The sequence below is a fragment of the Gastrolobium bilobum genome, unplaced genomic scaffold, assembly GCF_033153095.1.
Source record: "Gastrolobium bilobum isolate Gb01-03AN ecotype WA unplaced genomic scaffold, APGP_CSIRO_Gbil_v1 utg83583, whole genome shotgun sequence".
Lineage (NCBI taxonomy): Eukaryota > Viridiplantae > Streptophyta > Magnoliopsida > Fabales > Fabaceae > Gastrolobium > Gastrolobium bilobum.
The window spans coordinates 126,700-143,308 of NW_026896548.1; the positions used below are offsets into that span (position 1 = coordinate 126,700).

The 16,609-nt window shown below is 33.7% G+C and overlaps 2 protein-coding genes across 2 annotated transcripts; both read left to right on the forward strand.

The window, feature by feature from the left end:
• Positions 1 to 8,290: 8,290 nt before the first annotated feature.
• Positions 8,291 to 9,819, forward strand: LOC133300447 (probable disease resistance protein At1g61190). The gene is given in 2 exon segments (XM_061499991.1): positions 8,291 to 8,834; positions 8,837 to 9,819. Coding segments are annotated over 2 exon segments (1,527 nt in total).
• A 3-nt stretch (positions 9,820 to 9,822) lies between these two features.
• On the forward strand, positions 9,823 to 16,260 carry LOC133300448 (uncharacterized). Its single transcript, XM_061499992.1, has 6 exons — positions 9,823 to 10,848; positions 11,671 to 11,735; positions 12,024 to 12,492; positions 13,834 to 14,313; positions 14,471 to 15,286; positions 15,511 to 16,260. Exons 1-6 carry the CDS (start codon positions 9,823 to 9,825, stop codon positions 16,258 to 16,260), a joined length of 3,606 nt encoding a protein of 1,201 aa, XP_061355976.1.
• Positions 16,261 to 16,609: the final 349 nt, after the last annotated feature.

Here is a 16,609-nt window from a genome sequence, read left to right on the forward strand (position 1 = left end):
GAACAAGGTATACGCTAGGTAGTTATAACAGAAATGGGTTCGTTGGAGTCTTCACATGTGTGGACTTCTGCATGTGTGTTGATCGTAATGATCACATGTATCATATATAATAGAAGGTAAGTGTTAGAGATATATAATATAAAACCATTAGTATGACATTTACCTAATAGCTGAAGATTTTAGGTTGAATTAATTCTTTATATAATATCAGAGCTTCCTTAACCAAGTGATTATGAATTTGATCCTCGTTGCCCCAATTTTATTAATAAATAATCAAATATTATAGAGTTTCTTAGCATAGGTATATGGAGTTATGTATTGTACACTCTTTAAGTCCAATAGGCTCTTTTGTGAGAAGGCGTGTTAGAGAGATATATAATATAAAACCATTAATATGATCTTCACATTATAATTTTAGTTTTTGGATTGAATTTGCTCTCTATAGTAATACCCATGAACTGAATTAGAGTATGAAGTTCTATATTTGTATCTCCGTAGGGTGTAGTATGTTGATCTGAAGGATATGAAAAAGGAAGTGATATAAGCCAAAGCTTTAAGGTGTCACCGTACTAGCCTAAGTCTAACTGAAGGTGCAAAGGGGAAGGTGTGTAGAAGGCTACAACTATGGCTTAGCAGTAAATTTTGCAGAGTAACATAAATGGAGAAGATGAATTGTGAGGGATCTGAGGTCTCTTTATATAGGAAGTTGGAGATTCACTCCAAGTACGCAAAATGTAATGCTATAACCTTTTCCAACCCTATGGACCCCAATAGGTGTGAGGTTGTGTGACCAATGACGTGTAGAGGGTCATGCCTGTGTGGGGAGCCTGGGGATGTTTATACAAGGTAGTCATGTACACCATGTGTCAATTGGTTGCAGTCTTACCGAACAGATATTTGGGCTAGCCGGATAGGGCCATTCGAAAATATCGAAACAACCCCTCCCCCCAAGATGGACTATCTATATTAGTCCTAGCTTGCTAAAGAAAGAACAAAATAGGAAACATGTAACAATGTTGTGAAGATATTAGCAAACTGATCTTCGATGGAGACTAGTAAAAGATGAATTAACCCAGCTTGTTTCTTTTCACGAGTAACATGATAGTCAATTTCGATATATTTTGTTATTTCATGAAATATGGGTTGCGGGCTAAGTGTATATTGTAATATGATCATAGTAAATTGATGCTAGTTTAGAGTGAGGAATAGGAACGTCTTGTAGTAGATATTGCAACCACTGAAGTTCACACATAAAACTTACAAGGGCCTAGTATTTTATTTTCGTGGATGAGAGAGAAACTATATCTTGTTTCTTAGATTTCTGTGATATTAAGGAAGAACCTAGAAACACACAATGACTAGTGATGCTTCTTCGGGTATCTAGGAAAGATGCCCAATATACATAAGCAAAGGCACTAAGTTGAAATGAAGAACTAGCTACATGGAAAAAGGCCAGTTCCAGGTGATCCCTTTAGGTACCTTAGGATGCAATGTGTAGCAAATAAGTGAGTATCCATATGTTGGGAAGCCAACTGACTTAACTGTTTGATTTGATAATATATATATGGACCAATGATAGTTAGATACATTTGTCTCCAAATGAAACATTTGTATGTGGAAGAATGTGATAGAGGAGTGCCTTATGTAAAGAATCAATTCAACCCAAAAGCTTAAGCTTGTAAGTGATAAGCTTTCAATATTTTATATTATATTTCTCTAACACCCCTTATGCAAGAATTTTTTTCAACTTGAAGGGTGAATATTGCATAAGCCCAATTTTCGGATTCTACCTTATATTGACTTAATTCTATTAAAAAATGGGAGGCGGTAAAAATCAAAATTATAACCCTATGGTCGACTTGGCTATGATATCATGATAAGCAATCATTGACCTAACATCTCAAACTTATAAGTGATGAGCTTTCAATGGTTTTATATTATATCTCTCTAATAGAATAGGGGCGAAAAAGATTAAACTCATGACTATTTAGTCATATCGACTCTAATACCATATAAAGAACCATTTCAACCCAAAAGCTTAGGCTGATAAGTGATGGACTTTCAATGGTTTTTATATTATATCTTTCTATCACTTTGATCACATACAAGTTTAATGCTTGGCTCTATAGGTGTTGAGGAAACTGTTGCATCTAATAAGCCATTATCAGATAATAATTCCATTGTATTCTTTTGGTAATTCAAAACGATCCCATAATGGGACCTGGAGATCTCAAGACCAAGAAATATCAACGACTTCCCAAGTCCTTGATCTTAAATTTTTTGTAAAATGATTTACACAATTGATTTCTACCATAGATTTTCCTGCCAAAACTATATCATCTATACATACTAGAAGTCTCGTAAACATTGGTGGCTGGTTGAGCACAAATAGAGAGTGATCAGTCTCAGATTAAATATATCCGAAGGCCAAAAGAGCATATGACAATTTTGGATACCACTTCCAACTTGCTTATTTTAATTCATAAAGGGATTTTTGCAATTGGAACACTTGATTTGGATTTTAACAAAGCAGACTGGGTGGTAATTCCATGTAAATTTTCATATAAGGTGTTACTGACATCTAATTGTTTCAGCACTCAATTCTTTAATGCAACAATTGATAGCCTTGCTCTGGTGGTTGCAAGTTTGACCACGAGGCTAAATGTATTAAAATAATCAACTCTTTCAAGTTGAGTGTAACCCTTAGCCACAAGTCTAGCCTTACACTTCTTAATTGTCTCATCTATATGATATTTGATTCAGTATACCCATTTGCAACCAATTGATTACTTCCCTTTAGGATTATCACAAAGGGTCCATGTTTTATTGATATCAAGAGCTTGAAATTTAAACTACACTGCCTTTTTCCATTTTCTAGTTTCCACAGCTTGTATGTAAGTCTCAGGCTTTACACGAGTGATTACATTTAGGCAGAATTTTGTATAAGATGGAAAGCAATTATCATTTGTAAGTACAAAAGAGAGAGGATGGCAAATGTTGTTACCTGTATACGATATGGTGACCGATTCAACTCATAGTGGTAATCATTGAGGTAGCTAGGATTTTTTCACTTTCAAAATGATCTACGAAGAAGTGCTTGGATTCTGAATGTGTAGGTAATTGGGAGTGCTGCTAAGGATTAGTGGTAGTGTTTGGCTGGATAGGAATATTTTTTGGTTGAGTTGCAGTTAAATAAGTAGTGTATGCTTAAGGCTTAACAAGTTTAGTATAAGGAAAAACAAATAAGTTTGAATTGGTTTGAAAGGTACTTTTTGAAACTTCCCTTGAACTCCCAGTGTATTATTATTAATTATGGCATTAAGCGCAATAAAAAATCAGAGTAATTAAAGCGAAAAATGCAAATAAATTTTTCTTTTATAATCAAGATATTAGATTCAAATAATGGTGCTATATAGTCCACACGCTCTTTATTTAATTGAAAATTAAAATGATATGCCCTTTAATCGTATTTAGCACTGAACCATCGTTACCAATTACAAGTCGGAAATTATATGACCTCACAATATTCTCTAATATTTTACTATATTGAACTAGATATCTTGGGCTTTCCCAAAAGGTAGAACATATGTCAAGTTATGACCTCACCATTTGGTTAAGTATAGCCCAAGTTATGCAACTCAGAAGTTGGTCACTCCAAATCGAACTTTTGGCAATAGAGCATCAACTTGAAAACGGAACTGGATTTACTCTACTAATACAATGGTCCTAATATTTTGTATTTTAGGTTTGTGTTATCTTCTCGTAGGTTCAAACCACAATCAATTTGGAGCTCTGTAGCTCAAGTTATGACCATTTTACTAAAATATGTTTCTGCCTAGAGTGATTTAGTGAGCTGAGCAGGTATTTTTCACGAATTTAGCGTATTATAGCCCACTCCAGAGCGCTTTAGCATATGCTTCGGGTATTTTTCCCCCATATTTAGCATGCTTTAGCGCTCTCAACTCGAAAGAAATGACATTTCTAGGCCACTTAGAGCGCTTTAACACTCCCAAGGATGTTGGAAAGTTATTTTGAGGCATTGGACCTCTATTTCAAGTACGAAGCATTCCTAAGTGTACACAATAGACTAATTCAACATTTTACAATAATGTTTAACTACACAAAACACATTTTTGCTTGAAATCATATGTCATTCTTAGAATAATCACAATATGCCTCTTAGCATCCATTCTCACAACATTTATATACATGAACTTTAATCAATAGCTAGATACCAAAACATACATCTCATTCACAATTGAAAGCTAATTATACATCTCTTTATATACTTAAGTTTACAAAATATGGCTCAAGGCCCTCCAAATGACATAAATACATATATGACCAAATCATGCTTTCTCAAAAACAATGGACATCAAAATAGGTCCTAACATGCTACTTTGTCAAAAAGGATCAACATACGTAATAATATGTCATCTATCCACAAGTTGGCCTCTTGCCAAAACACATCTCATCTTCACCAGTCAATGCACCTGAAATATAATCCTCACACGGGGTGAGATACAATCTTAGTAAACTCAAGGTCCTTGGAGACTTCTCTAATCCTTGAGCTCACTCCATAATATACAATCATTAAAATAACATTTAGCACATTTCGAGAGAAGATACACAAAGGATGCACATCTCCCATCAATCAGTATATATATCTATACATAGCACTCCTGAGAGGAAACACATAAGGGATTCACATATCTCATATGACACTTCCAAGAGAACGCACACAAGGGATTCAGTTTATCCACGTAACTCTAGCTCCAAGGGAATTCCATATTTATTCTACTGGCCCGAGAATTTATCCGATCATGTAGTTATAAATAGCATAAATATGATCAATAGTTTAAGCAATAACACCTAATTTTGATTTCAGTGCACATCATGTCATGCAAACCATTATTCCTCATGTAGTATGGTGGAACATCAAGGGGAAAAACCCCCACTGTCCAAGAGTTTACCCTGTCATAGCTTTCCTTAATTCTCTTGTCTTTCCCAAGCAATTGCCAATTGCACAACAACCACAACACAACCTATTCCAAGGTAAATACTCAATCATTAGAACAACCAAAGCAACATACTCTCATTTATCATACCCAATGTCTCAAAGTCATGGTTTAGGGGCTTTCCCTCAAGTTCTTTAATCCCAAGAATACATCACTAACTCCCGATAGGTTCCAATGGTGATTCCAACATATAATCACAAATAGAATCAACACTCCTACATCATACAACAATGATTCAAGAATCAATACCATTACCAATGCACTAATTTTGAAATCCCCAAAAATCCTCATAAAACCCTAACACCAATCATGATATTCAACATAATACATAAAAACAAGATTTACTTACCTTATAATCCCCAAAGTCTCCTTCAATGAAGGATTTCCAAGCTCCAAGGAGGTTCAAAACTCCTTTCAATGGCTACTCGCCATGGACCCACGAAAATGGTGTTGAAAGTTGGAAGCTTTAGGGTTCTTTCTTGAGATCTTAGTGTAAAGATGATGGTGGGGCGAGGAGGATGACAATGGTTGTTTGATTCCAACATATAAAGTCGAGTCATAACATAGACAATTGAAGGTATGTTGGTGTATAAAGATAGGTTGTGTCTTGAATAGGAGTTGAAAAGGACTTTTATTGTTATGTAAAGGGCTAGGCATTCTATTTATGACATGGATAGAATGGATAACAACATAGTTCTATAGTTTTTTTAGAAGTTTAGATTGAAATAGATGGCATGAGCTACACCAAGAATATATCATTGTTTGCATCCTATAACACCATTTTGTTGTGGTGTTTGAACTCAATTAGTCCAATGGAGAATTTTTTTTGTTCATAACAATCATTCATTAGGAATTCAATTCCATTATCTATCCGGATACATTTAAGCATAGTACTAAATTTGTTTTCAATTCAGATAGTAAAATTCTAATATAAGTATGTGCAAATCTCATACTTGTGTTTCATAAGAGCAATCCAAATGAAACGAGGAAAACCATCGATAAAAGTAAGAAAGTTCTGATTTTCTTAAACTGAATTTATTGAGTAGAGCCAAAATCTATCAGAAATTAATAGTTTAAAAACATGAGTGCTTTTTGTAATACTAGAAGTAAATGACAGTCTATGATACTTGGCTAAATCATATACATCACATGGTGCAACATGAATTGAAGGAATGAAGGGAAATTTTCTAGCTACTTGTGTTAATACATATTCATAGCTATGGCCATTGTTAGTGCTATAAGAGAGGACTATCTAAATTTGAGTTGACAAAAGAAATAATTGTTGGTTTGATATTATGTATTAAGTTTTGGGAACCACCATAGCATAGAGTCTGTCCTGTGGATCAGTTGTACCAACCATCGCCTGAGAATGGGTTTATTTGATCAAGCAACAAGAATAGAGAAATTGGAAATATGTGTTGACTTTAATATGTTTATTACCAAAGAATCATGAAAGATTAGAAAACAATTGATGGACTTTAGCAACTTTGTGACAAACAATAATTTGATTTTAAATTCAACTACGCATTACACATCAAACAAGGTAATATATGTTGAAAGGATAATTGTTCTAGAGTAACAAGCATTCACATGTGAGCCATTTCGAAGAGAGATAGAGATAGACTTGATCTTATAAAGAGTAGTGAAATTGGAACGCAAATGGGCTATTTGGTCTATTGAACCCGTGTCAAGGATTCAACGATTTTGATGAGTACTTTTGAAAAGGTAATTATGCAATCATAATTACAAAGTGTGCAAGATTTAAGTTATGTACAGATGAAGTAAGGATAATGTGAACGTATGAGTGAACATGAGCAAATTGTACTTTTAGCCCCATCAAGATATGAATGCCATAACCTTGATCTCTGTATTTATGAACTTGTGCAACTGCTCCACAAGAATAGCTTAGTAGAGGTCTCAAACTTTCTAATTCATCCATAACTGGGTATAATATTTGTGGTTGGCTTTTCACCTTATTGAATGTGAAACAATTCTTCTTGTAAATCTAAAATGCAGAAGATATCTACCAGCAAGAACGAGCACGCAGGTCTTTCCACGCTTTTGAGGTAAGATCTATACATAAACTAAAACAACTTAAAATAGAAATCATAATTTAATAACATAGTGATTACTCATGAGAGAATTAAGTCTAAGGCGACTTCACCTTGTTGATAGTCCATTCCCCATAAGGGTGAAGGTTACATTAATTGTTTTATATTTCTCTAACACGCCCCCTCACACGAGAGCTCACTAGGCTTGAAGTATGGAAAATGCACAGGTCTACCTACCTATACTTAACAAACTCCATAATACTTAATTATTAATTAATTAAATTGAGGGCGGTGAGAATTGAACCTGTGACATTGATGCTCTGATATCATGTAGAAAACCAATTCAACCCAAAATATTAAGGTATTGAGTGATGATATATTATTTATTTTGTATCTTTTGCATCTCTCTAACATTTCCCCTAGGGGCGACTCCATCTAAGGGGCAGCCCTCTCCTTTCTCAATTAAGGTCAAATCATAATATCTCATCGAGGGCGGCTCCATCTCAATGATAGCCCTCTCCTCTGAATGTTGACCTTTCCCTTGGAGAGGCTTCATCGTACAGATAACCCTCGCCTCCAAGAATAAAGTATCCATATGTCAAATAAGGTGTGCCTAGACTGTTACCCTCGCTAACGGTTATAGGATTCTAACATGAACCCCAAAAATATATATACAAAATTTTGACTAATCATTTTTTTTTGGTTCAAAACAATTCATTTCTAATTACAAGTAAAATTATTGTTTGTCATTTGCCTACCTAATATAGCATTTAGATTGGTAATAACAAAATTTATGTTACCTGGAGCGTTCTACCTTTGATTTATTAGAATCTCCTCTCTGTCTTTGCCTTGAAATTGGTCATTATTAGCTTTGAAATTTATGTTACCTTGAAATTGTCGATTTTGAAAATGTCTACAATTTTTCACAGAAAAGAAAAGAAAAGAAAACAAAAAGTGAAATTTAAGTATATATCAAGAAAATAAAATATAATTTATCTTTTTTTTTAGTTGAACAAGTTCTTGAATTTTAATTTTTTTCCCTTTCAACTCACTTGTACTTCATTAATACCTTCTTCTAGCAAAAAAAAAAGGACAAAAATGCTTTTAGAGGAGACCATTTGCTAATTTTATTTGTTAAGCTAATTACTTTTCTTGATTAATTCATTCTCTGTTTTTTCTCTTTTAAACTTATACAGTGTAGACATTTGGAGAAAGAGGAAGATGGATTGTGTTACTGCAATTGCAACAGGAGTTGTATCCAAAATTGGAGAATTGCTTGTTGAGCCAATTGGTCAACAATTAGGCTATTTGATTTGCTATGATTACAATGTCAAAAATGTGAACAATGTGGTTCAAGCTTTAAAAGATAGGAAAGTAGAAGTCCAAGGAATGGTGAATGCTGACAAAAAGAATGGGCGTGTAATTGTACCACATGTGGAAAACTGGTTGAAAGAGGTTGATGATATGTTAGTTTTGCTACAAGAATTCAATGAAAATGAAGTCAGCAGGAACAAGAAGTGCCTTGGTGGATTGTGTCCCAATTTGAACTCTCGTTATTCATTAAGCAAGAGGGCTAAAAAGATGAAGGAGAAAATTGTGATCTTAAAAGAAGAGAAACTTGAGATCATATCCAACCCAGCAACTCCACTGAAATTGTCATCCATCTTTGCAAAAGACATTAAAGGCTTTGAGTCTAGAAAATCAATCATAAGAGAAGTCATAGAGAAGCTCAAGGATGAAAGGTTTAAAAGAATCAGCATTTGTGGGATGGGGGAGTGGGAAAAACCACTTTGGTGAAAGAAGTGATCAAAATTGTAGAAGCAGAGAAACTATTTGATGCAGTTGCATTCACGGTGGTCTCTCAAACTCCAGACCCTAGGAAGATCCAAGGTGATATTGCTTATAGTCTTGGCTTGAAACTTGATAGCGAGACATTGCAAGAAAGAGCACAACAACTCCTTGAAAGGATAAGCAACAATGCTACAACAATCCTTATAGTGCTAGATGATGTTTGGACAGAGCTTGATTTTGAGTCCATTGGTCTTCCTTCAAATAAGGATCACAAGACTTGCAAATTTATATTCACATCAAGAAATGAAGGAACATGCCACAAGATGGGAAGTCAAAAAACTTTCAATGTTAATATCTTGTCCAGGGAAGAATCATGGGATCTTTTCCGGGATATAACAAGTAATGATCTTGTCAATAGTCCTGATCTCAATTCCATAGCAAAAGATATTTCAAATGAATGTGGTGGCTTGCCTATTACCCTTGTTACTGTTGGAAAAGCGCTAGTAGGAAGTACACAGAAGTATGTTTGGGAGGATGCACTCAAACAATTAAGAAAGTCGTCAGGTTCTTTCTCAGATGTGCAAAAATGTATTGAACTGAGTTGCAATCTGTTGGATGAAGAAAAAGCCAAACGTTTCCTTTATCTTTGTTGCTTATATCCAGAAGATACTGATATCCCTATTGAAGATCTAATGCGGGACGGATGGGGTCTACAATTATTCGAAGATCAAGATGCATTATGGGAAGTAAGGAATAAAGTGCATACCTTGATAAATAATCTAAGGAGGCGCTACTTGTTGTTGGATAGTAATGATGAAGAGTGTGTGAAGATGCATGATTTTGTACGTGATGTTGTCATATTAATTGCATCCAGAAATGAAAATGATTTTAAGATACAATGTGATGCTGAAAAGAAGTGGCATGAAAAAAGTACATGGAATTCTAGTTGTGTAGTTTAAAGTATGATTGATGAGGTGAAGGAGTGCCCCAATATTGTTGAATATCCAAAGCTTGAGCTTTTACAAATGGCATCAAAAGAGGGAAAGCCCATCCTGATAAATTTCTTTCAAGGCATGACTAAGCTCAAGGTTTTAAGTTTGCAAGAGTTGAGCATTCCAAAAGTCCCATCTCTATTTCAAACCTCAAACAACCTTCGAACACTGCGTATAGAAGATTGTCAGGTTGAAGATGTATCCATAATTGGTAAGGAACTTCTGAAACTAGAAATTCTAAGTTTTGCAAACTCAAACATCAAGGAATTGCCAATTGAAATTGGGCAATTAAAAGCTCTAAGATTATTGGATTTGACAGGATGTGATGATCTTTGTAAGTTTTCTTCTAATGTCTTGACAAACTTATCTCAATTGGAAGAATTTTATTTTAGTGTAGAAAATTTTCCTTGGATGCAAAACAATGACGTCCTCATTGAGTTAAAAAAGATATCCCATCAGTTGAAAGTTGTTGAGATTCGATTAAGGAAGGTTGAACTATTCCCCAATGATTTGATTTTTGAAAATGAGCTGAGATTTTGGGTCTACGTGGTACCTTATGATAATTTTTCCCGTGGTGGATATTTGGAGTCAAATGTATTACAATTCACAAATGTTGATTACAACTCCATTAAATCTAGTATGACAACCAAACATTTGGTGAAGCAATGTGAAATTCTGATAGTTAAGAATGTGAAAAACTTGAAAAATGTTTGCGGGTTAGAAGAAAGTGCAGAACTTTCACGTTTGAAAGATCTAAAGATTAGCAAGTGTTCCAGTTTAGAGTATCTCGCAGAAGAAAGGGCCAAACTTCCACTTTTGAACTATTTAGCAGTGAGTGATTGTTCCAATCTCATGTATCTCATTGATGGCAGTAAAGCTCATAAATCGATGATTGATTTCTCAAATCTTGTGAACATGGAGTTGGTAGATCTCCCAAGCTTGATCGGCTTTAGTAAAACCATTGATTTGAACAAGTCACATCCATCTATACCACATGTAAGTAAATTACTTTGGTTTATTTTTGCATAATTATGATATATTTTTAGCAATTATTTTGATTTTGTAGTTATGCATTACATGTCACATGGTAAAATATAGTATTTCAAATGCTAGTTTAAATTATATTCTAGGTGAATTTCATGTAATCAACTTATCATTTATCTCGGTTTATACGTATCAATCTAATTTTTTTTTATTTCTATAAGAAAGATATTGAATAATAACTTATTTTCATGTATATGATGATGTTTTTTGGTTATGATCAATAATTTTCTCATTCGTGCTATGAAAAGTGTTTATTTTTTCAATTATTGAATTTTGAGAAATAGTGGAAGATTATAGGAGAACAAATTATTTGCTACTTGAACCAATAGTTATTGGAATAAATATCTGGACTTAAAATTTTGTATTTATGGCAAGTTACTCAATGGTATATCTGAATATATTAATATCATTCTATTATATTCAGATAGCATCCTCATTTTTTATGTTAATTTTTACTGATTATTTATTTTTTAAATAATTTGGTAAGAAGAATATATTCTTTTTATATGAAGTTCTAACATCAATTAAATAATTGATATTAACTTTTTAATCTACATGAATTTAATTAGAGTTAAACACAGGCTTAATCTCTATATATATATATATATATATATATATATATATATATATATTTTGTCTACCATGATAAAATATTTCTCCCAATTTTTTTTTTTTTGTTGCATTTGAGTAGAGATTATATTATATCACTAAATTAGTTTACTAAACAAATTATTGGTTAAGGAATGTCAACTAAATTTTGTTGCACTTGTTTAGGGGTTTAGCTCTACCACTGAATTAGATGATTCAACAATGGTTAAGGATGATGAAGTATTGAGCAGGTCCAACTCACCAATCAATACGAAGTGGTTTTCATCTAATTGGATGAAACAATTCCAAAAATTGGAAACAATTTTATTACAAGAATGCATTTCCTTAGAGATGGTGTTTGACTTGTAAGGATATTCAAAGTCGAATAGCCAGCTACAAGCTTTGTTGTTTCCTCAATTGAAAGAGATCGAGATATCATACCTCAATAGTCTAACATATGTGTGGGGTAATGTTCCACACTGTGTTCAAGGCTTTCAAAATTTGAGCTCCATGAGAATCTCAGATTGTGACTCTTTAAGGCATATATTCACTGTTGCAGTTGTCAGAGCAATGGTGAATCTTGAGAAATTGGAAGTACGCTCTTGCGAGTTGATGGAAAATTTAGTTGGATGGGGCATAGAGAAGGAAGAGGACAATGATAAAGATAAAACACAAGTGACAACTATTATGTTCAATAAATTATATTCTATATCACTTTCAACACTTCCAAAGTTTATCAGCACTTCTTCGGATTTTTTTGAGTTAGAATTGCCATCCTTGAGAGAATTCGAGATTGATGATTGTCCTATGTTGGAGATATCTATATTACCAAATCATATGGATGCGAATGGAAAAAATCTCAATTTCAAATGTTATGCAAACATAAAAGATGATGGTTTTCCCAATTTAAAAGAAAACAACTCAAGGTGTTTCAATTTGCCCATTGGTTTAATTTCATTGGTGCCCAAAATTATTCGCAAAGGAAGCACAAATAAGACAAGTAGCAAGGTATGAAATCCCTTTGCATATATTTTCTTCTAGTGTATATGCAATCTTTTATAATATTTCTCTTTCATCTTAATCTTTCAAAGCAAATGTATAATGGTGAGAAATATGCAAATTTAATTTAGAAGATATGAAATAGAAGTAAATGTATCACTCAAGTACTTTAATAAATTTCTAATTTTTATTATATTTTTTTCCTTATCCTATAACTAGTTTTATAGTCAAGTGTGGTAGTTAACCACAATGTTAAGAAACCCGGACCGACCAGGCCGGGTCGACCCGGGAACTGGTAAACCGGTCATATAATCGATCCAGTTCAAGCAATGGACCGGTCATGCATCAGAACCGGTGCGATCCGGTCTGACCCGACCGGTTTTCATGAAAATCGGTGACCCAGTCGGTTAACCGGCCCGGTCCCAAAAAATAATTCAAATTTTTTTTTTCAAAAAAAAAAATCATAATGGACATATTTGAATATTTTTTTGCTTATTGACTTACATAAGTTATGTACCTACAACACTAATATTATCTCAATTATGTACTATGCAGAAAATTTTGATTTGATTTATAGTTAGAGATGTCATTTTCTGAACCTAAAGCTCTGTATCACGATCATTATATTTTTGTTTGATCTTTTATTGGATAATAATATGTGATTTATTATTTTTTATGTTAAATATTTGAAATTTTTATCATTTTTTTAGATATTTGAGTATGTTTATAATTTTTTAATATAAATTATAAAATTGTATATAATTACCGGGTCATGCGGTTGAACCAATGACCCACTGGTTGAACCAGTGACCCAGTGCCTCGACCCGGTCAATAACCGGACCGGTTTTAATAACATTGGCTAACCAAGAATAGAATGATAAAAACAAATATTATTTTAATGAAATATAAAAAATGGAGAAAGAGAATTTATTTATTTTTTGGAACCAATGGAGACTTTTGCCTCTCTATCTTAATTCCGCAGACAAACATGAGGACATGGTGGGTAATGAAGTTATTTTCTGCTAGTATTTGGTATTTTTCTATCAAACATATAGATGAAAAATTGATTGTTAATAGAGAGACAAAGTAGCAAAGAAATTATGTTATAAAAATATTAATAATTCACTTAAACCGAAATGCATAATTTTACAACACTACATGTCAAGTTAATTTTTTTTTTAAATGAAAAATATTTGCTATACAGACAAAGATTTAAAATATCAAACATGGTAATTGAGGAAACTCAGACAATAATGATTGTATTGCTTTACTCAATGAACAGGGAATATAGCATGAAAAAGGTGAATTATGAAATAGCAGAGTTTGAAAATGATTTCCTTAATTTTGTAGGGTGCATATGAGGGAGATCACAAGAGGATAAAACTTGACCCTTTTATTGATGGATCCTTATTCTCAAACTTAACATCTCTGTTCATAAAAGCTTGTGACAAAATCTACAACTTGCTCTCCTATTCATTCTTGACAAGTCTTGAGAAGCTAGAAGTACGGGATTGCAAGAACATGGAAGAAATAATATCTCAAGAAGAAATGCGAACGAGTGAAAATAAGATTACTATTTTCCCAAGATTGCATCATCTATGTCTTGGAGGCTTACCTAACCTCAAGGCCTTCTGCAAAGGTTCCTATAATTTTAATTTCCCATCATTGCAAAAAGTGGAAATTAAAGATTGCCCCAATATGGAAGTGTTTTCACGAGGATCTTCTGACACACCTATGCTTGAAGATGTCACCATAAAGATCGAAACACACAGTAGCAACTATATACAGAGGAAAGACCTGAATGCAACTATACAAGGATTTAAAGCATTTGTATGCATCTTCTTATAAATTACTCATAAACTATAACTTTGATAATCAGTTACACTTAAAATAATCTTAATAGTTGATTAGGTCGCCATTAATTAGTAATTTTAGCAATAAAAGTAAGGCAATACTTTTGGAAGATGCATTAATGAATGTTTTGCAGGTGGCATTACAAAGATCCGAGACGCTGGAGTGGAGCAAGCTCAATGACGATGGCTTATTTGGATACTTCATCAAAAACTCAGAAATGAATATGACAAGATATCATAAACTTTTGGTGCTTGTTCAATTCAAGGAGGCACAGATGCTTCAACTTCAACATGTGAGAGAACTCAAAATAAAAGAATGTGATTCATTAGTTGAGGTGTTTGAATCGGGAGAAAAATTGGGTACAAGAAAAAGGGATGCCACTGCACATTATGAGTTGGAAAAGATGAAACTAAAAAATTTACCAAAACTGAGGCACATATGGAAACCCAATATCACGGGGCTTGTAAGCTTCTTGAAGCTAACGTCAATTACTATTAGAAATTGCAACAGTTTGAAGAGCTTGCTCTCCCATTCCATGGCCAGAAGTCTTGTGCAGCTTCAAGATCTAAATGTTTATCATTGCAAGATGATGGAGGAGATAGTTACAAAGGAAAAGGAGAATAACGAAGGAGGCAGTAAAATCAAGATATTATTTCCTCAATTGAAGACTTTGGATCTTAGTCATCTGCCAAATCTGGAATGTGTTTGTTCAGTAGATTATGACTATGATATCCCATTGTGCGATTTTGGAGAGGACAAGGATGTGAATAATAAAATTCATATTTTATTGCCACAATTACAGGAATTCTATCTTCTAAGAGTGCCGAAGCTAAAGTGTTTTAGTTCAGGAGCATACGACTATGACATCATGATGGGTTGCAATGGAGAAATAATTGAAGAGAGTCCAAACATCATAAATGTAACTCTAAGCACACCCAACCTTCATAACGTAAGAAGAAATGTATGGGGGCGGAGGCCAATGCGCACACTGGGAGACCTTAACTTGACAATACATTATATAAAAAATTCAGAGAAATACAAGGTATGTATGTATGTACACACATGAGTTAGTTTCCCAACTCTTCTTGAGTATATATATGGATTTCCTCAATTAATTAATTAATTAATTAAGTAATATGAATTTAAAGTAGACATACATTGGTGATTGTGCAGGTGGAGTTGCAAAAATTAGATACATTTAAAGGTATTGAGCAAGATGAAGGGCTTCTGGGCTACATCACAAGAGAAAGCGACCTTGTTATTGAAAGCTGTGAGAAGCTATTGAATTGCATACCATCTAACATGAGTCATTTATTCTCTCATTTGTGGTATCTCACTGTGCGAGAATGTGGCAGCTTAGATGAGATATTCGAATCAACAAATGATCATTACGAATACGAAAGGGATAGTATAATTCAATATGAATTGAGGTACATAAAGTTGGACCGGCTGCCAAAATTGAAGCACATTTGGAAAAATCATGGTCGAGTTTTAGGCTTTCAGAATTTAACACATCTAATTATCAAACAATGCCATGGTATGAAATATGTGTTTCCGGATGTTTCCATGGTCGGAAGCCTTCGTATTCTCGAAGTGAGTGAATGCAACAAGATGGAGGAGATCGTCCAAAGTAATTCTAATTCTAATTCTGTAGAGTCAAAAGAGGCTAAGATCGTATTCCCATCTTTGGAGTATATCAAACTTGAGAAGCTACCCAACCTTACTTGTTTCTCTCCAAGCTCTTGCTCTTGCTATTTTGAGTTGCCTGAATGTCAGCGCATAACAGTTAAAGAATGCCCAAAGATGGAGACCTTCTCTTACGATGGACCCGTATATACTCCAACTCTTGGATCATTATTTCTGGAGCACATGAAATTTGGCAGAGACGAAGAGTTGAATGAGGTGATACGACGTCGTAAATGATTATAGGGGCGAGTGTTGGTGTTGGTGTGAGGTATGATTTAAGAAGGAATCATGATTCATTTTGAATTTCAGCATTTCACATTTCATATTCACGTTTCTCTCTCTCCACTACCTATGCCTCCTTCCTCAGCCATTCTTTCTCCACTTTGCTCTCTTTCCATATATATATATATATATATATATATATATATATATATATATATATATATATAGGGTTTTATAAGAGTTATGTTGTAGGAAAAGTGATTGTGTAATGTTGTAGAGATTCGTTTTGCGTGCCTTAATTTTTTATTTATTTTTTTGTTTTAAAAAGTGTGGACCCCACAAAATGTTGTGAGTGTAGAAAAGT

Coding starts and splice junctions, on each gene's coding strand:
- LOC133300448 (XM_061499992.1), top strand. CDS start 9,823: ATGATTGATGAGGTGAAGGAGTGCCCCAATATTGTTGAATATCCAAAG. Junction 11,736..12,023: donor GATGATGAAGTATTGAGCAG/GTCCAACTCACC, acceptor TGACTCTTTAAG/GCATATATTCACTGTTGCAG. Junction 12,493..13,833: donor CAAATAAGACAAGTAGCAAG/GTATGAAATCCC, acceptor TTAATTTTGTAG/GGTGCATATGAGGGAGATCA.